At 35.8% G+C, this 21,942-nt stretch overlaps 1 protein-coding gene across 2 annotated transcripts in view; it reads right to left on the bottom strand.

The window, feature by feature from the left end:
• Nucleotides 1–21,942, bottom strand: part of PRKACB (protein kinase cAMP-activated catalytic subunit beta) — a 155,796-nt gene that overhangs the window by 21,600 nt on the left and 112,254 nt on the right. For both annotated transcript variants that reach the window (XM_055401854.2, XM_055401853.2), the window contains exons 4-8: nt 16,873–16,971; nt 15,797–15,879; nt 11,765–11,891; nt 10,768–10,863; nt 7,097–7,219 (exon numbers count right to left, since the gene is read on the bottom strand). In XM_055401854.2, coding sequence (XP_055257829.1) covers nt 7,097–7,219; nt 10,768–10,863; nt 11,765–11,891; nt 15,797–15,879; nt 16,873–16,971 — 528 coding nt within the window. The remainder of the gene's footprint in view (nt 1–7,096; nt 7,220–10,767; nt 10,864–11,764; nt 11,892–15,796; nt 15,880–16,872; nt 16,972–21,942) is intronic.

Raw genomic sequence — 21,942 nt, 5'->3', positions numbered from 1 at the left:
GAATGAGATGGCTGGATGGCATCACCGACTCTGTGGACATGAATTTGAGTGTACTCTGGGGGTTGGTGATGGACAGGGAGGCCTTGCATGCTGTGATTCATGGGGTCGCGGAGAGTCGGACACGACTGAGCGACTGAACTGAACTGATTACCTTCTAAAAATTTAAGAGGAAGTTATATCCAAGAAGAAAATCAGTGCATGTTGTTATAGTATCCATCCAAACTGGATGGTTTAAATTCACTCTTTTTTAATTTTAGAAACAAAGTGAGACAAAAGTCAAATTTGTCTACTTTTAGCTTAATCACAGAAATTACAAAATTGATCTCTGATTGAAGAAGAGAAAATTTTTACTGCTATTCTTCTGCAGTTATGGAGGAAAAAACTGTTCAACTAGTAACATTTTATCCTGCATCAGGATAAAATTTACTGGGCTTAAATGATTCAAAAGAGTTTGTACACAGTCAATAATCTGTTAACTTCTGCCCACATTGCATACTGGGATAAATTTTAAGAAATTCTCTCTCTAAATTAGTATAGCTCTAAGAAATGTGGACTGTGAAGAAAGCTGATCGCTTAAGAATTGATGCTTTTGAACTGTGGTGCTGGAGAAGACTCTTGAGAGTCCCTTGTACTGCAAGGAGATCCAACCAGTCCATTCTAAAGGAGATCAATCCTGGGTGTTCATTGGAAGGACTGATGCTAAAGCTGAAACTCCAATACTTTGACCACCTCATGCGACGAGTTGACTCACTGGAAAAGACTCTGATGCTGGGAAGGGTTGGGGGCGGGAGGAGAAGGGGACGACGGAGAATGAGATGGCTGGATGGCATCACCGACTCTGTGGACATGAGTTTGAGTGTACTCCGGGAGTTGGTGATGGACAGGGAGGCCTGGCGTGCTGTGATTCATGGGGTCACGGAGAGTCGGACATGACTGAGCAACTGAACTGAACTGAACTGAAGAAATCTATGATCCTAGTTAAAAAATTATCCAGCAAAATTGAGCATATACATTAGTTAACTTTTCAGAACACATAACTTTCCATACATGCTTTCTAGCAGATATGGTGCTAAGTTCCACACTATCTCATAGGACTCAGTCTCACAGAACTGGATCCCATATACAGAAAAAGAAACATCTAGGACATTAACAAAATACTTATATTAGTACCATGATCTGTTCTCACCTATGCAGAAACAGTGCATAGATATAATGAATTCAGATGGTTGCAGAAGGCTATTATCTACCCCATCCTCATTCCATGCTCTGCAAAACAAGTTGCAATCATTTGTCCATAGGACTCCTAAGGTAAGGACTATCTCACTGCAGGTATTAAAAATTTTAAATGTCCACAGCAAGGTGTTAAAAAACTGCCCTGGATTTTATGCATATAACTGCTTTTGTATTTTATGAAAATAACTATTGAGTACTATAAGTGTCTTTGACTGTGAAGTCGTGAAGTTGCTGAGTCGTGTCAGACTCTTTGCAACCTCATGGACTGCAGCATACCAGGCTCCTCCATCCATGGGATTTTCCAGGCAAGAGTACTGGAGTGGGTTGTCATTGACCGTAGCCATGGCCAAATAGAAAATGGCATTTTAATTTCTCAAAAAAGTATTAGCAGTGTGGCCTTCGAAAAAGCATAGTGGTATATCTGCATATGTGTATGTTATTTAGGAATATACAGAAAAGAGATAATATAGCAGGCTTGAAACTGCTACCCTTGAGAAAGGCCTCTCGGCAAGTTTGGCCCTTGGCAGGTTATCTGGGAATTGGAATGGTCATAGTTCCAGAAACTGAAAAGAAATTTCCCTAAGTGACACAAGTGGCTCACTGCACCTAGATTTACTACAAACGATACGGGTTATGCTGAACATTTGGTTTTGTTGTGGGAATCTCAGATTCTGGTACGTGCCAGATAGAAGATGGATATGTGATCCTAATAAAATCCTTGGGCCTTGAGTCTTTACTGTACTTCCCTGGTAGACAACATTTTATCCGTGTTGCCAAAATTCATTGCTGGAGAAATAAAGTTTGCCTTCTGACTCCTTTGGGCAAGGACTCTTGAAAGTTTGTGCTGGTTTCCTCTGGACATTACCGTAAATGCCTTTTCCCTTTGCTGATTTCACTTTATAAACTTTCTTGTAAGATACCTTACAATGAAGGTACTTATTACCTTCATTGAATAAATGTAAGGTATTCATTCCCTGAGTATCACTATATGATGAACTTTGTGAATCTTCCTAGTGAATCACCTAACCTGGGGGTCATCTTAGGACCCTAGACACAAAAGGGAATAGTCATTTGGCTGCTAATCAACCATACTTCATGTGAATGTGGATGGCCCTTCAGGAAAAAAAATTAACCAATTCTTTTTGATTACTCTGTGTATACCTAGGTTTATAACTTGATATTTTGTATAGTGCCTTCTTGTACATATTTGGTGGTCATTAAAAATGGAATAATACTTTAGGAGCTAAGAATTTTTTTTAATTACATAAATCAAAAATGGTTGGTTTTCACACAGCTATTACTCGCTTGCCACCTTATTTGCAAATATCATTTTTCAGTACAGTGTTAACTTTTGCATTTCTAAGAGTAATGAAGCCAGACAGAGTTGCTGTGGAAACCATCACTGATTCTTTTTATAGAGTATATGGCACTTAGTTATTAAATTTAAAGACTATCTACAGAAACTCAGCATATGTATTGCTAGGATGAGGCATAGTCAATGTGGGAATTATAAGAGTTTTCTGTTAACTAGGCATTTCTAAACCTGAATCTTAATACTGTATGAATAATTTGACATTTAAATACCACCTACTCTGTTTTTTATTAAAGGCAAAATATGTGTAGGAGAGAATCTAACAAGCTGATTGGTCATCTTTCTCTGCACTGAAAAATATCAGTTTGAGCTAAAATACTGTAAATAGAGAAAGAATGTAACAATCTAATGTTCAAATATACATATGTTAGTGAACTAATCACTTTATTAAACTTATTTATTTGAACTTTGATAACTCAATGATACCTATGATCTTTATATCAATAACATGGTTTCAGAAAATACACTCAACATAAAATACTGTTGCATAAAATAACATGCTTTTTAAAAAATCAGAAAAATTCTGAATGAAAAGTATGTTTTTAAATATTTGACATCACTAAAACCATTAAGAAAATTTAAATACAAATATAGGATCTGTAAGATCAAAACTGGATTATCAATGACCTGAACAATTAAAAAATTTGAAAATAACTTAAATCTCCAATTTGACTTTTAGCTGCTAAACAGAGAGACAATAATGCTTTATAATGTGGATAGAGACAACTTCTAGTTTGAATGTGAGTGCTGAAACAGACGGTTTTAGTGGAAAATGTGAACATGATTTCATATTTACATAATACAGATCCTAGAGATCACTCAATAATAATATTTTACTTTCATGAATTCTACTTTAGATGAGAAAAGATAATAAGAAATGAAAACAACTCTATATCCATTATGGGGAGAGATAATCTGGCACCTTTAGTTAAAAACAGCAGGACACCAAACACCTTATCATATCTAATAAAAAAGAAAAATAAGTCAGATATTGTGATATAAAATTTTATGTTCCTACTCTTCTCTTCTAAGATGACCAGGATTTAAACTGTTATAATTTTAGAATATATGCAGATTTAAATTTTATGTTAACATTGGATCCTAAATGTTAAAGTTTGATATGAACATATTCATAAACAGCCAAAAAAATTTTACACAGTGTACAATGATTGACAAATAGAGGCCTATTCACACAGATGAAGATACACTTGTTTTAATGAAAGTAGTTTTCCTAAGTGAATAAAATTTAATTATGACAGTAGCATTCTTGTCAGAAAATTTGACTCCTCCTATGAAGTTTCCCTGGAGGCTCAGACAGTAAAGAATCTGCCTGCAATGCATGAGACCTGGGTTCGATTTCTGGGTTGGGAAGATCCCCTGGAGAAGGGAATGGCTACCCACTCCAATATTCTTGCCTAGAGAATTCCATGGACAGAGGAGCCTGACAGGCTACAGTCCATGGGGTTGCAAAGAGTCAGACAGGACTGAGCCACTTTCACTATGAAGTAAAGGATATTTAAGGAACATAGTAAAGACTCAGGAACTTTGTAATTAACTGTAATTAAATTATTTGGAAATATTACTATAATTTCTGCACTCAGTCTTTGTATTAGTAAAATACACTTCTCCCAATCAGTTATTTAAAAGTATTTTAGTATATGGCCTTTGGTCTTTATTTTCTCTTGTGATGTTACATAGTTCAGTTCAATTCAGTCGCTCAGTCGTGTCCGACTCTCCACGACCCCATGAATCAACTTCTCAAATTCTTAAAAAAATGAATCACTGCTTTGTCTATTAATTTTTCTTGATATTTTGTTTGTTAATCTCAAAAGTTCTTTTGACTTATTATTCTGTTGGGTGAAAGCAATTACAAAGATAAAAAATCGGAAGCCTAGAGATCTACAAGTGTATCAAGGATAGCTGCTGCTGCTGCTGCTGCATCACTTCAGTCGTGTCCGACTCTGTGTGACCCCATAGACGGAAGCCCACCAGGGTCCCCTGTCCCTGGGATTCTCCAGGCAAGAACACTGGAGTGGGTTGCCATTTCCTTCTCCAATGTGTGAAAGTGAAAAGGGAAAGTGAAGTCGCTCAGTCGTGTCCGACCCTTAGCAACCCCACGAACTGCAGCCCACCAGGCTCCTCTATCCATGGGATTTTCTAGGCAAGAGTACTGGAGTGGCTTGCCATTGCCTTCTCCGATCAAGGATAGCAGTAATACTTAATTACCTAAATATTTCATTCTGCCTTTCTATATTCAGTTCAGTTCAGTCGCTCAGTCGTGTCCGACTCTCCGCGACCCCATGAATCACAGCACGCCAGGCCTCCCTGTCTATCACCAACTCCCAGAGTACACTCAAACTCATGTCCACAGAGTCGGTGATGCCATCCAGCTATCTCATTCTCCGTCGTCCCCTTCTCCCGCCCCCAACCTTTCCCAGCATCAGTCTTTTCCAGTGAGTCAACTCGCCGCATGAGGTGGCCAAAGTATTGCAGTTTCAGCTTTAGCATCAGTCCCTCCAATATATATTACTTTAGTGTAAATCTTTCAATACCTAGCTTAATTATCTATAAGGGGTATTCATTTTTTACCTTCGACATAGTTTAAGTATGTGATCTTTAGTAAGTCCCCTAGTCTGTGAACACTGCCACAACATAGAACTTTCCCCCTTAAAATGCAGCAAAACAGAATTGAAGTCTTGTGATCTCTGTAGCCTGCATATACACTATGGCGTATGGAACAATACTGTGTTGAGATGTGGGTTCCAGGTGGCTGGAGGGACTCATCCTATTTGTGTCTTATCCCTAAAGCCTAGCTATGCAGCATCCATGATTTAAATTTGAGTCTTGGTAAAAAAAATAAATTACTACATTATGAATAATCAGGGTAACTTTTGAATAGCTGACATTATAAATTTTAAGTTCATGAATGCTAAGGGTCAACTTTCATACTAAATATAGAGGATGAATCTGGTTGAGATGCAAAGAAACAGGTTTTTTTTTCCTATCACTTTCCAGATTCTTTAAGGTTTGATCAGATTTATTTCCGCCTTGATACTGTTGTTTATTCACTTAGATATGTCTAAATCTTTGCGATCCCATGGACTGTAGCCAACCAGGCTCCTCTGTCCATGGGATTTCCCAGGCAAGAATACTGGAGTGGGTAGCCATCCCCTTCTCCAGAGGATCTTTCCAGCCCAGGGATTAGAACCTGGGTCTCCAGCATTTCAGGCAGATTCTTTACAATCTGAGCCACCAGGGAAGTTTAGAAAGCCACAACATACAAAACAGCCAATTGAATCACATCTCAAGGTAATGTGATGTCAAGATGTTATATGATCAAAAGCAAGCAAGCAAACGAACAAAAACTAATAGAGCATACCACATGGAGGAATAAGAAAAAGGAGGAAAATTCCTTCCCATGAATTCTGTCAAAATGTATAGAAGGTCTTCCAGGAATTTTTGAAAGCCTAGTTTCTTTTCTTCATGGTGGGAAGAATCAGGCTCATCTCTACTTAAACTGACAGCAGTATTTTAAAAAAGGACCAGAGGCATGAGTTAAGACAAGAGTCAATGACTGACTTTAAACAAAATACTCTTGAAAAACAGAATTATAAATGCAAAAGAAGAAAGGTTAGTATAGTATTTCAAAATGTAAGATACTCCGACTTAAGGTATATCTACTCATATTCAAGAAAAACTAACGTTATTTCCATATTTGCTAAAGATCAATGGCAATTATAATCACATTAATGTGAAAAACCATTAACATAATTTCTTTGAATTCTCATCTTAAAAGGCTTATCTATTCTAAAATCGGGGCTTCCCGGGTGGAGTGAGTGGTAAAGAACCCGCCTGCCACTGCAGGAGACATAAGAGATGCAGGTTTGATGCCTGGGCCCAGAAGATCCCCTGGAGAAGGGCATGGCAACCTATTCCAGTATTCTTGCCTGGAGAATTCCATGGACAAGAGGAGCCTGGAGAGCTACAATCCATGGGGTTGCAGAGTTGGACACGACTGAAATGATGTAGCACACACATTTTATAATTATTTTCAATTTTGTGTTGTTTGACATAATTTAAACAAGTCTCTCCTAAAAAAGCAAGGGCATACAAAAATAGCCCCTAAAACTTCTCTCCAGGCAGATATCAACATGAAGTAATTAACAATTTTTATTTATTTGAAGAAAGATAGAACAACTATGGCTATGATCCTGTATTTTACAACTGATAACAATAATAATGATGGAAATTGCTTTATTATTTTGTTAATGTTTGTAAAATTGCCCTTTTTTACCTAAAAGACTTCAATGATTCAATATTTACAGTATCTTAAATGAGTGCTAGATATAAGGACAGACGCTATGGATATTTCTATATTTTTCCCAATTTAGGCTAATAGCCAGATGATGTCAAATAGTTTCAATCCATAATGCTTAAAACTCATGTAGAGATATAATCAATAATTAAGGAATAATAAAATGTATTACTTACCTTTCCAGAAACAATTTTTTCATAAATCTGAATTGGTTGGTCTGCAAAGAATGGGGGGTAGCCAGCCGCCATTTCATAGATTAACACTCCTAATGCCCACCAATCCACTGCCTTATTGTAGCCCTAAGATAAACCAACACCAAATGGCAATCATTACTTAATTCACTCGGAGGAGAATGAAGTCAAATTATTTCAAAATGATCTTCAAGCATATGAAATTTTTAAAAAGGCAGTTGCTGAGCAGTTATTCAGGATAAAATTAAAAAGAAAATATATTACATCAGATTTGAATTAAACAAAGGGGAGTGTTTCCAGATATTGAAACTGAATATTAAGAAATACTATTAAATCTTCTTCCTAAAATCATTAAGAATATTAGACAATAAAATATGCCCTGTTTAATTGGGATAATTTAGTTTTTGTTCAACAATAGGAAGGGAATTGGATGAAATTACCTCTTAAAGCCCAATCTACTGTGTAATATTATGAATCAGACTTTCTAGAGAATACTTAAGAAAGGTCAAAAGTTTTTTTATTTTTTTAAATTTTTATTGGAGGCTAATTATTTTACAATATTATATTGGTTGGTTTTGCCATACATTGACAAGAATCCGCCCCGGGTGTACATGAGTTCCCCCTCCCGAACCCCCCTCCCACCTCCCTCCTCCCCTTATCCTCCCTCTGGGTCATCCCCGCATACCAGCCCCGAGCATCCTGTAACATGCATCGACCCTGAACTGGTGATTCGTTTCACATATGATAATATACATGTTTCAATGCCATTCTCCCAAACCATCCCACCATCACCCTCTCCCACAGAGTCCCAAAGACTGTTTTATACATCTGTGTCTCTTTTGCTGTCTCAAGTTTTGAAATGAAAGAGTAGATACTGTACTTCATGATAAATGCTAAAGTTGACTTCAAAATATACTGGTGGGTTTAGGAGGGTGAATATATTAGGGATAATTCCATCAGATCTTACTAAATCTAAAAGCTTAATGTGGAACCTAATGAATGTAAATATTTAAGTAAAGTTTACCCATCCATTGTTTTTGTTTCTCATCTCTAAAAGGTATACAAGAAAGATAACTAATTCATGAAGTTTTATGGGGACTACATCAAGTGAAAGGAAATACTGAATATAAAAGTGTGTTATAAACCAAATGTACAATTCTAAGGTTATTCTTAATTGGGTTTTTTTTTTTCATGGTAAACTTACTAAAATTAAGATCTAGAAGTATTGATAAGAAAATAAGAAAAAAATTAATATGTTTATATAAAGTTTGATAAACCATAATCAGTGTCAATTGGCACAAAAGATTATGGGGAAAAAAAAAACAATACAACTTTATCATGGAGAGAAATAAGCTGAGTTCTTGCCAGATCTTTTGGTCTACCCACTTAATTACCTTCACCACTTCCCCATTCCAACTTTTCATTAAAATTTTAGCTTTACAAATAATTTTATTTTCAAATTACTGGTTAAAATATAATGATAGAGATTTTATTAATCTTTTTATTTCCTGCTTCTACGTGTTTTTAAAGAGAGTTCAGTTCAGTTCAGTCGCTCAGTCGTGTCCGACTCTCCGCGACGAGACTAGTAAAATAGGGAAACACTTTGTTTTGCTAATAGAAATGCGCATCAACTTTGCTTTTCTTTAAATGCAACTCACTAATAACGTAATTACAATGTTTTTTTGCTATAATGAAAGCATATAATGTTAATAGATCCTTTTACCAAGTTCTGATTTCTATGTTTTAGATTGTGTGCTAATTTTTATAATAAGTATGCCAGAAGCTTTAAATACCCTAGTTAGAGAAAATTAAATCAATAAGAAAAACTAAATTATAATAGATAAATGGGCAAAGGACATGAACTGATGATTCACAAATATAAAGCAATACCAAATGGCTATTAAGCATTAAAAAATCTAATAATCAAAGTCATTAGACTTAAAATAATTAGATATCAGTTACTATCTATCAAATTAATAATGATCTTTTAAAACAAGAATACCCAATGCTGGAGAAAGTGTGGTGAAACAGATACTCCTTAAACACTGCTGAGAAGTGTAAAATGTTACAATCTTTTTGGAAAGTCCTTTGGCAATATGTATTGAAAACCTTAAAAAATGTTCATATCCTCTGACCCTGTAATTTCACTTCTAGAAATCTATCCTAAAAATAATTCAAAATATAGAAAAGAGCTTTATAGACAAAGACATTTATCACAGTCATTTACAGAAGAAAAAAGGGAAACAAGTTGAATATTCAACAACAGAAGAATGACAAAATACATAATGGTGATTTTAAAATAAGCAATTAAATTACATTTGCAGGCTAATTATTACTCAAGTGAGAAAAGCTGAATACAAAATTGTACATTCACTGAAACATGCATAGAAAAATATATTGAAATGTTTTTTGAAAAGGCTACCTCTTGGTAGTGAGATTGAAAGTTTTTTGATTCTTTATAGTTTTCTATATTTCCCAAATTTCAGACAATGAATATCTATTTCTACACACACACACACACTCACACACTTTTTCAAGTTTTGGTGCTTACAGTGTGGCATCACATTATCTGTTAAATGTACTTAAAGAAAAGAAATGTTAGTGGCAATGACATTTAATTATAAAAGATTAAAAGTTATAGATGATTTAAATTATGAAAGATAATGAAAGGAAAGCTGAAAGAATTCTCTTATTCTAACACTTCTGTAGTTAGCCAAATTTCAATTATTCAGAGGGTAGTTAATCAGTGTATAAATATCAATGCATATATCTTATCCTTTTCTCTCTCCTGGCTCCTGTCTGAGCCATTACTATCAGTTTCTCCTTTCTAGCTTTTATCACCAAGGGATGGAAGTAGAAAGAAAAATGAAAGTTAAACTACCCTTTTAGAAATGATTAAAAATTTCTCTCACAACGTTTTCATTGTTTAGAAAAACCCGAACTGTCTTCAATAAGATTATAACTATTTAATTGCTATAATGTTTTGTAGAAGGGCATGACAACCCACTCCACTATTCTTGCCTGGAAAATCCCGTGGACAGAATTGCCTGGTAGGCTACAGTCCATGGGGCGCAAAGAGTCGGACACGACTGAGCAACTTCACTTTCTTTCTTTCTTTTCTATTTTTAAACTAAAATTTTAAAAAATAATTCACATACTTTTTTTCCACTTAAGCGGTAAAACTGAAACAATGTGTTAGGGGAGTAATCTCCTCTGTTCTGTCTCTTCTCAACAAAAATTTGAAGCAACGGACGTTAAAGCGCTTGTTCTACCTACCTAACAAAAGGAAGAACAGACAACTAGTACAAGTATATCATCTTTAATTTGCCTCTTGGTGTAACCCAGAGCAAGGACTCTCTGCCCTCCTGTTACTGGGAATAATTGTGAAAAGGCTATGCTTCTGGTTTTAAAACATGGATCTAGAGGCCATATTTATTTAAACTAATTCTCTGAGCCCTAGAGTTAAAATCAACAGCTTATGAGATTAGTGGTAGACTCTAAATAATTGATTTTTAGTCATTATGCACAAAGATTTAAATTCATATTTAGATTAAATAAACATGTAAAATTAGATCATAACTTTTTAAAAAAATAAAAGTCCACGGTGATGCATGCCTTATATTTTTACTTCTTACATAATGATACTATAAATATACCTTGCTGAGAATTATTTCTGGAGCCAAATATTCTGGAGTGCCACATAATGTCCAAGTTCTGCCTTTAACTCTTTTGGCAAACCCAAAGTCTGTGACCTATAAAAGACAAAAAGCCTGTAAACATTTGTTATTTCATAATAAATGTATTTACTGTACCTAAGTGAAAGTTAAAAATCAGGGTTAAAATTAACACCTTGAAGAAAAATTAAGTCAATGTAATTGAGATTAATCCACGAAGGCCACTATTTAGTGAATAAAGATTAAAGCAACACCAATGTGGAAAACCGTTCCCTGACTCAAACAAATGAACCAAAAAGAAGTTTCAATAAAAATGAAGCAGTGTTCCTGAAGTCCAACATTGTCTTCTGCCCTTAATTATATCATCAAAGTTGCAAAAGCATCATTGGGAGAATCTTAATAACCGTGTAAAAAGGAGTGCTCCTGATGTATTCAGAGTAGAAACGGAAAGGAAACACTGCCACCAGTCCAGTATTGGTAGCTGGGTCTCCTCTGGTAACTGAACTGTAGAGTTAAAAAGCATAGAGACTCAGGACAAGCTGATGGGATTTAAATTAAGCTCTACCTGTGTGACCTTGCAGTATCTTAGTTTCATTAATCTTAAAATGAGAATAACAACAGTATTTACATTTCATACTGTTATCAAAATTAAAAGGTGTGACACATGTAAAACACTTAGAACGATGCCTGGCACTAAATGAGTACTCACAAATTTAGCTATTCTTTCTTTATGCAGGAGCCTGTGCACAACCTGTGCACAGTTCACAACTAAAGGAGATATAAACAGGTGCTATCTTTGATGGCACTTTTGGTCCTCTGTAATAGCAACAGAACTGTTAACTCAATTTAAGCTATTAGGAAGAACTGTCTCCCTCAAAGGAAAAAAAAATCCAATTTTGGTAGTTGTGGTTAAATATATATATAACTTCTTACCTAGTATGTTCTCAAATAAATTATACATAATGTGTTCAAGTCATACCTGGATATAACCTTGGTGGTCAATTAAGAGATTTTCAGGTTTTAGATCTCTGTAGATGAGGTCTAGTGAGTGGAGGTACTCGAATGTTAGCACTATCTGAGCTGCATAGAACCGTGCATGGGGTTCACTACGAAGAAACAAAACATTGATTTTTGGTAAAATGGGTTAACATATAGTAACTAGTAGATTACACAAAAAATAACATGAGGTAGAGGCATTTTGGGAGCAAAAAGATACTTTTTTTCTTTTAAACATATGTAAAGAATCTTGTTCAGTTCAGTTCAGTCGCTCAGTCGTGTCCGACTCTCTGCGACCCCATGAATCACAGCACGCCAGGCCTCCCTGTCCATCACCAACTCCAGGAGTTCACTCAAACTCATGTCCATCGAGTCGGTGATGCCATCCAGCCATCTCATTCTCTGTCATCCCCTTCTCCTCCCGCCCCCAACCTTTCCCAGCATCAGTCTTTTCCAGTGAGTCAACTCTTCGCATGAGGTGGCCAAAGTATTGCAGTTTCAGCTTTAGCATCAGTCCTTCCAATGAACACCCAGGATTGATCTCCTTTAGAATGGACTGGTTGGATCTCCTTGCAGTACAAGGGATTCTCAAGAGTCTTCTCCAACACCACAGTTCAAAAGCATCAATTCTTTGGCGATCAGCCTTCTTCACAGTCCAAATCTCACATCCATAACCACAGTTAGTTTCCAAATATTTTAAAATCTATACATCAACTTCAAATAATGCTTTTATATGCTTAGTGAGCAGCATATGTCAAAGAAAACTGTAACTCTCAGATTGTCATTGTAATTTAAATTACTGTTGGCCATATTAGAAGATACTAAGAATGACTGATGGAGAAGGAAACGGTAACCCACTCCAGTATTCTTGCCTGGAGAATCCCATGGATGGAGAAGCCTGGTAGGCTACAGTCCACGGGGTCGCAAAGAGTCGGACACGACTGAGCGACGGAACGGAACGGAAGAATGACTGAAAAGTACCAGTTAAGATTGTCTATCAGGGCCATTGCTGTTGTTGATAAGCTCCATATACCTTTCCCATAAATTTCTAGTACTTAAAGAATTTTTGCTTTTATCTGAAGATTTAAGCCATTATACCCACGCTGTTACTATTACAAAAGGGATATATGCTCATTATAGAAAAAAAGCCATAAAATATTAATGAAGAATAAAGATACCAATAATCTCATTCAGAACCAGATTCAATCCTGGTGTTTGAATTTCCAAATCTTTCACTATGCATGTTTCTACAAATATGTAAACATAGGTATAATCTGTATATTTACATAAATACATACAATTCTGAATGCATAGATTAGATTAACTGATTTGTTGCTGCTTCTGTTGTTTAGTCACTCAGTCATGTCCAACTCTTTTGCAACTCCATGGACTATAGCCCACCAGGCTTCTCCGTTCATGGGGTTTTCCAGGCATGAATACTGGTGTGGGTCACCATTTCTTCCTCCAGGGGATCTTCCTGACCTGGGGATCGAACTGATGTATGTGTGTGAAGTTGCTCAGTTGTGTCCAACTCTTTGCAACCCCATGGACTATACTCCAGGCCAGAATACTGGAGTGGGTAGCCATTCCCTTCTCCAGGGGATCTTCCCAACCCAGGGATTGAGTCGGGGTCTCCTGAATTGCAGGCGGATTCTTTACCAACTAAGCTATCAGGGAAACCACTGAGCTGCTAGGGAAGCACAGATTAACTGACAGATTAGGATAATCTTGATGTCACATTCTAAATATTATTCCAAAAGGATGTACTGATTTTCCAGTTTGAGTTTGTGGTTCATCTTCATTTGAATTCTGCTAATCTTCCTAGTATCTTGCAATGACTTTCAGATTTGTGTCCTCAATGAACAACCTTAACTATGAATAGAATTTCCCTCAAGAGGGTTCGTATGAGTTTGATTTGGTAGCACCAGAAATAGGAATTCTAAAAAAAAGACTGTATATGCTGTTCCTTTTGCTTGTCACGTACTACATTTCCAAGGTCCTAGCCTGATACATACCAGGTGCTCAGCAAATATTTGTTAAATTAATGAATGAGTATGAGAAGAAAAACTTTTCTGTGGTAATATTTTATAATATCCTTCCATTTTCAGCCCTATTACAACACTGTAACAAGCTACAACACAGGTCCTATGACAAGAAATGAGAATACTGTAAAGGAGACTGGAAGAATCCACCCTGGTCATTGAAACATTTATCCCCAATTCTGGAAACGCTTGACTTAGGAAGTCCCTTCCTATTTTCTTTATATGCCTGTTTGTATAAGATGTACTTTTATCTTATATTTATCATCATAAACATAAGATGCACTCAGAATTTTATATTTATGTCCACATTAATGTTTGATTGGAGGCACACAAACATTACATAGACCTTTAATCAAATTGTTGAAAGGTAAGAGCAAAATATTCTATAAGGATAGTTTAATGCTGTAGCAGTTTTAAGTCCAGACAGCTACTATCTAAGGAGAGAATCGTATTGACTCCATTGATTCTGATTAATGCTATGCTCAACAATAATTCAGTCTTCTTGTTGTCTCAAAGTTTCTAAGGCTGGAGTTAATAACCTTTCAAGTGTATAAATAATGTGTGAAAGGTTAGAAAGATAGTGTCTCAGTGTAAATTATGCCAACCACTTGCTTTCCTCTTAGTATCAAGTATTAAAGAAAGAAGAGTGTGGGGAGTTGCAAAGAAAGGAAGTAGTCACAGAAAATGGATAAAATATTTTTTGAAGACAGGCTTATGTATGGTAATTTGGTGTTAAATTTTAAATTATCACAGGGTAATTCTGGACTGCCAGGACAAGGAATGTAAGACAGGATAATAGGGAGTTAAAGCAAAAATCATTAAATAGAAGTTACTCTGCATTAGCTCAGTGCTAGTCACGTATTGGATTCCCTATACATTAGGTTAATAAATGAATTGTGGTTTAGGCCTCAGGAAACTAAAATAACTCTCATATTGGCCTATATGAATATAATTGCATGGTAATCTCAATTCATATTTTTATAATATCAATTGAATTATCATCTTCAGTCATCTGAATTCATACTGATGTTTTAATTATATCAATATACAGTATATTGAATGAAGTTGAACTTGCTCTTTGTTTTAGCCTAATTCTAAAAGTGATTATTAATGAATAGTAGGAGCTTACGAGTTGACTCACTGGAAAAGACTCTGATGCTGGGAAAGGTTGGGGGCGGGAGGAGAAGGGGACGACAGAGAATGAGATGGCTGGATGGCATCACCGACTCTGTGGACATGAGTTTGAGTGAACTCCGGGAGTTGGTGATGGACAGGGAGGCCTGGCGTGCTGTGATTCATGGGGTCGCGGAGAGTCGGACACGACTGAGCGACTGAACTGGAACTGGAGCTTACAAAGTATTAGGCACAGGTAAAGCTAACAGAATCTAAAAACTATTTTAATAACTGTGTGTTCTTATTAGCAATAACTTAATATAAGTTACTACTTTTTAAAAAAATTACATTAAAACATACATATGTTTATGTACATACATATGTTTGTTACATATTTATAAATATAGATATGTATAAGTTACATACATACGTTTAAAACTCAACATGGCAACATTAGAATAAATTTGTGCAAAACGAACTTTCATAATTTTACCACCATGACACTGATTATCTTTTCTATATATTTATTAATATATTTCTTACTTTCTTCATACTTACATAAGCCTCTTCCTCAGAGATATATTACTAATATTTATTCATTAAATCCTAGTTTAAATTCAATTAATTTTTTACAGTATCTGGAAATTCTTCAAATAATGGGCCCTCATGACACCTACTAATGCTAGACTATTTACACCGCTATGATGGTGTTTTTGTTAACTTTTAAAACTCAGTAATGTTTGTATAGCTAAAATATTACTAATTTAAATGAAATAAATTTTTAGCATTGACAAAAACTTATTTGGTTGAAAACAAACACATAGCATGTAAGTATTTGAGAAGCATAAAGCATTAGTTACCTGAACCTTCCAATTCTTCTTAGATGTGAAAACATTTCACCACCAGGAACATATTCCATAACCATGTATAAATTAGAGTTATCCTATGAACAAGCAAAAAGAATAAGTAAACCAAAACTGTGACACCTAGATTATTTCTCATGAAAATATTTTAAGATGACACCATGTGCAACTAGAAAAAGACAAATTAAAAAATCGGATAGATTACTACCATCAGGAAATAGAGAATAAATGGAACATTCTCTAACTTTTCTACACCGTGGCACTTATTTTTGTTTCCTGGTACTCTTGCCACTGATTGGTCTGGGATTTTTGCTGTTCCTGCTCTTACAGGAAATACTTAACTCTTGAACAATTAAAGACTGTGGTAATGACTTAATGCAACAGTGTAAGCAAAAGTTTAAAATAATTTGAAAAAGAATATTTACATTTTATGCACTAAATAAGGTCAGAGAGATTAATAATTTTGAACATCATTCTAAATATACAGGTCTTCATTTGATTTAACGAATAAAAGAGGACAAAGGAGAAAGGTTAAAATGTTTCATATTAATCCACTGGTAGAGAGATGCCAAGTATCATTCCAAATAGCTGAAAAGCTGTCAACTTAAAGAATAAATCTTTTGCAACTTTATAAGGTGCTTGAGCAGAGGGCCAAAGACTATTTTGCTTCAAATAAATGAAGAGGTTAGAACACAAACTACAAGTAGAAGAGGGTGAGACTGTAGCAGAAAAGGTTCAAGAGGAGAAGCTATGTGGGTGTATCCATTTGTATGAGTGCAAGATACGCTTAATAAGATGTCACCATGAATTTTAATAAACTGAAATACTTGATCTTATAATACCATTTCATGAAAAATTACACATTATCTTTACCAATTTCCTCAAGAACAATCAAAACCTTTTCAAATGTCAGCTAAGTTTTTAAGCACAACAGGACTTATATAAAATCTAAATATATTACTTTTTTATCCATATTTTCCAGCTTTATCATCTAGATTAGAATACTATTATAGCTTCATATTGTAAAAAGTGTGAAGTTGAAAATGTTTTATTTGGAGAGAAGTAAAATTTACCTTAAAAGCATATTCCAGTCGAACAAGAAAAGGAAAATTCACTGCCTGTAATATTCTTTTCTCATTCAAAGTATGCTCTATTTGCTTCAGTTTAACAACCTGTAATTGAGAGGAAAAGATATATTTAATATATCTGAAGAAAATTTAAAAGTTGCTATAATTTTAGAAATTAATTAATTTATTTTAATTGGAGACTAATTACAACATTGTGGTGGTTTTGCCATATATCGACATGAATACAGGTCTGGGACAACTCAGAAGGATGGGATGGGGAGGGAGGTGGGAGGGGGTTTCAGGAAAAGTTGCTATAATTTTAAAAGAAAAAAGTTTCCATGTAATAATGAACTTGCATAAGCAGGATTGCCAATTTAGATACAGATAGTAATAATAATAACCACCAATGAGAATTATCAGATTCAAATGAAACACTTAACAGGTTTAAAATTTAGTCTTCAGAATGTCAAATATAATTTTCAGTCAAGAAGCAAGAGCTATGAAGAAAGAGGTAATACTTGGGTCTTAATGACTTATTGGCCACTAAAAGAACTGGCACAAATAACTGTAATAAGTAGGTATTGATTTTAAATCTTGAGAAGATAAGCAAGAAAATTAAAGATTAAGGAAAAGTCAATGATTTTTAAAAAGTGGGTAAAAATGAACAATCTGTTAATATCATTATATTTGAATAAATACAAGAACAAATTCTAAAACTTCAATTTGCAAAGCCACAAAATATGGACAAAAATGACTGTCTTTATAACAAATAGGTCATTTAGGATTGATCAGTTGATCAATTCCACTGGATAGTTTAATCAGGTACACAGCAGGGAAAACAACTTATCTTGACCTCATGAACACTGTGATTTTATATCACAAGAGGTTCTATTCTGAATTTAAGACAAGGTGACTTTAGGGGAAACATAAATTGTCTTGTATATGTATGTCATTAGGCAGTGGCATTTTTTCTTGATAGAGGCTTGTTTTCAGTGTGGGGGAGTCACAGAATTCAAAAAGTTGACCATTAATAAGAAAGGTAATTAAAGGGCTTCCCTGGTGGTCCAGTGGTTAAGAATCTGCCTTGCAATGCAGGAGACACACTATGATTCCTGGTCCAGGAAGACTGCACGTGCCTGGGAGCAACTAATCACATGTGCCACACTCTAGAGTCTGTGTTCCGAAATGAGAAGTCACCACAACGGGAAACACATACATCACAACTAGACTGCTGCTGCTGCTGCTGCTGCTAAATCACTTCAGTCGTGTCCGACTCTGTGTGACCCCACCAGGCTCCCCCATCCCTGGGATTCTCCAGGCAAGAATACTGGAGTGGGTTGCCATTTCCTTCTCCAATGTGTGAAAGTGAAAAGTGAAAGTGAAGTCGCTCAGTCGTGTCCGACCCTTAGCAACCCCACGGACTGCAGCCTATGCGGCTCCTCCATCCATGGGATTTTTAGGCAATAGTACTGGAGTGGCTTGCCATTGCCTTCTCTGCACAACTAGATAGTAGGCCCCAAACACTACAGTTAGAGAAAGCCTGAGTGCAGCAACAAAGACCTAGCACAGCCAAAAATAAAAAATTCTTTAAAATCTTTGTATAAAAAAAGGTAATCAAAGACACTGTCCATTATTAGGATATAAAATTATAGTATAAAAATAATGCTGAGTAAAGAATAATTGACTGAGAGTCAGAAGACCTGTGTTTTAATCTAGACCTTCTATTCAACCAGCTTTGTGACACTGGAGATATTGCAACTTGTTGGTTTTTTCTACCTGAAAACATGAAGTGGCTGAATCACTATTAGTCCATACTTATTACAATAAATTATATAACATTAGCTGGAGAATTATTGTAGATATGTTTACTTTTTATTCATAGACTGCTTTTATTTTTATTTTTAAAGCAGTTTCAGGTTCACAGCAGAATCAAACACAAAGTACAAGATTCCCATATATCTTTTGCTCCCAAACATGCCTGCTGCTGCTGCTAAGTCACGTCAGTCGTGTCCGACTCTGTGCGACCCCACAGACAGCAGCCCAACAGGCTCCACCGTCCCTGGGATTCTCCAGGCAAGAACACTGGAGTGGGTTGCCATTTCCTTCTCCAATGCATGAAAGGGAAAAGTGAAAGTGAAGTTGCTCAGTCATGTCCGACTCTTAGTGACCCCATGGACTGCAGCCTACCAGGCTCCTCTGTCCAAGGGATTCTCCAGGCAAGAGTACTGGAGCGGGATGCCATTGCCTTCTCCGCCCACACATGCCTAGCCTCCCCTATTATCAACATTCTTCACCAGAGTGGACATTTGCTACAATCAGTGAACCTATACTGACCCATTGATCAGGGTTCACTCTTGGTGTTGTACATTCTATGGGTTTGAACAAATGTGTAATGACATGTACACACCATTATAATATACAGAGTAGTTTCACTGGTTTTGATATCAGGGTGATGCTGGCCTCATTCAAAGAAGTCACAAGCATTCCCTCCTCTGCAATTTTTTGGAATAGTGTGAGAAGGATGGATAAAAACTCTTACTTAAATATTTGGTAGAATTCATCTGTAAAGGCATTTGGTCCTGAACTTTTGTTTGTTGGAAGTTGTTTTTTTTTTTTACTGATTCATTACTGGTAATTGGTATGTTCATATTTTCTGTCTTCCTATTTCAAGCTTGAGAGAGTGTACTTTTCTAGGAAATATCCATTTTGTCTAGTTTGTCCATTTTATTAGCATAGCAATCTCTTGTGATACTCTCTATTTCTGTGGTGTCAGCTATAACTTCTCCTTTTTCATTTCTGATTTTATTTGAGTCCTCTGGTGCCTCAGACCGTAAAGCGTCTGCCTACAATGAGGGAGACCTGGGTTCAATCCCTGGGTTGGGAAGATCTCCTGGAGAAGGAAATGGCAACCCACTCCAGTACCCATGCCTGGAAAATCCGACGAACAGAGAAGCCTGGTAGGCTACAGTTCATGGGGTCACAAAGAGTCGGACAGGACTGAGCGACTTCACTTTCACTTCTCTCTTTTTTACTTGATGAGCCTGGTTGCTGCTCCTGCTGCTAAGTCACTTCAGTCGTGTCCGACTCGGTGTGACCCCCTAGACGGAAGCCCACCAGGCTCCCCCGTCCCTGGGATTCTCCAGGCAAGAACACTGGAGTGGGTTGCCATTTCCTTCTCCAATGTGTGAAAGTGGAAAGTGAAAAGTGAAAGTGAAGTCGCTCAGTCGTGTCCGACCCTTAGCGACCACATGGACTGCAGCCTACCAGGCTCCTCCATCCATGGGATTTTCTAGGCAATAGTACTGGAGTGGCTTGCCATTGCCTTCTCCGCGAGCCTGGTTAAAGGTTCTTATTAATTTTACTTATCTTTTAAAGAACCAGCTCTTGGTTTCAGTAATCTTTTCTACTGTGGTCTTTTTTAGTCTCTATATCATTTATTTCTGTTCTGATCTTTATGATTTCTTTCCTTCTACTAAGTTTGTGATTTGCTTATTTTTCTTTTTCTACTTCCTTTAGTTTGTCTGAATTTTTTTTTCTTGTTTCCTGAGGCAGGCTTGTATCATTATAAACTTCCTTCTTGGAAATGCTTCTGCTGTGTCCCACAGACTCTGGATCACTGTGCTTCATTTTCATTGTTTCCAGGTATTTTCTCATTTCCACTTTGATTTCTTCAGTGACCCAGTGGTTGTTTAGTAGCACTCTGTTTAGCTTCCATGTTGTTTGTGTTTTTTGCACTTTTTTTTTGTAGTTGATTTCTCATTTCATATAATTGTAGTCAGAAAAGGTGCTTGATATGATTTCAAATTCTTATATTTATTAAGATTTGTTTTGTAGCCTAGCATTAACCTATCCTGGAGAATTTCCATGTGCGCTTGAAAAGAATGTGTATTCTGTTACTTTGGGGTAGAATTTTTGATATATAGGTATTAAATTCATCTAGTATAATGTATCAGTTCACACCAGTGTTTCTTTATTGATTCTGTCTTAATCCATTGAGTGATATAAGTGAGATATTAAAGTCCCCTACTATTAATAGGTTACAATCAATTTCTTCCCTTATGTTTGTTAATATTTGCTATATGTATTTGGCTGCTCCTATGGTTGCTCAGTCACTCAGTCGTGTCTGACTCTTTGCAACCCCATGGACTGCAGCCCACTAGGCTCCTCTGTCCAAGGGATTTCCCAGGTAAGAATACTGGAGTGGGTTGCCATTTCCTTCTCCACTCCTATGGTAGGTGCATATACATTTATAATTGTCATTACTACTTGTTGGATTAACCCCCTTTATCATTATGTAATTCCCTCTTTGCCTCTTATTATAGTCATTGTTTTATAGTCTATTTTGTCTTAATATAAGTATTCCTATTCCAGCTTTCTTTTCATTTCCATGGCATATTTTTTTTTAACCATCCCTTCACCTACAGTCTGTGTGTATCTTTAGATTTATAGTGAGTCTCTTATAGGAAACATATACATAGGTTTTGTTTTCTCTTTTAATCCATTCAGCTTTTAGTCCATTTACACTTAAAGTAATTATTGATAGGTATGTACTTATTGCCATTTGGGTAACTGTTTTCAGGTTTTATTTTGTTCCTTTCTTCTTTTGCTCACTTCCCTTGTGATTTGATGTCTATCTTTAATGTTATGTTTGAATTCTTTCCTCTTTTTCATGTGTATGTATTATAGATTTTTGGTTTGTGGATACAAGTAGGTTTATATATAGCAATCCATATCTATCTATCTATATATGGTTATTTAAATCGATCATTTCTTAAATTTTAATGCATTCTAACAATCCCACATTTTTACTTCCCCCTGCTAAACATTTAATGTTTTTAGTTGCCACAAAAGACCTATTAAAACTAATAAATTATTTCACTAAGGTTTCACAATATAAAATATATAAGAATATTTTGTGTTTTAATACACTAAAAACAAACTATCACAAAGAGAAATTAAAACAGTCCCACTTACAATTGCATCAAAAAAAGTAAAAAAACCAGATAAATCTAACCAAGAAGATAAAAACCTGTATTTGGAAAATGAAAACACATTGATGAAATAAATTACAAATAA

The sequence above is a fragment of the Moschus berezovskii genome, chromosome 4 (genome assembly GCF_049115385.1).
Source record: "Moschus berezovskii isolate FMDL1 chromosome 4, NW_MosBer_1.0, whole genome shotgun sequence".
NCBI lineage: Eukaryota > Metazoa > Chordata > Mammalia > Artiodactyla > Moschidae > Moschus > Moschus berezovskii.
Note: the sequence above shows the minus strand (reverse complement) of the source record. Positions and strands in the feature narration are given on the sequence as shown.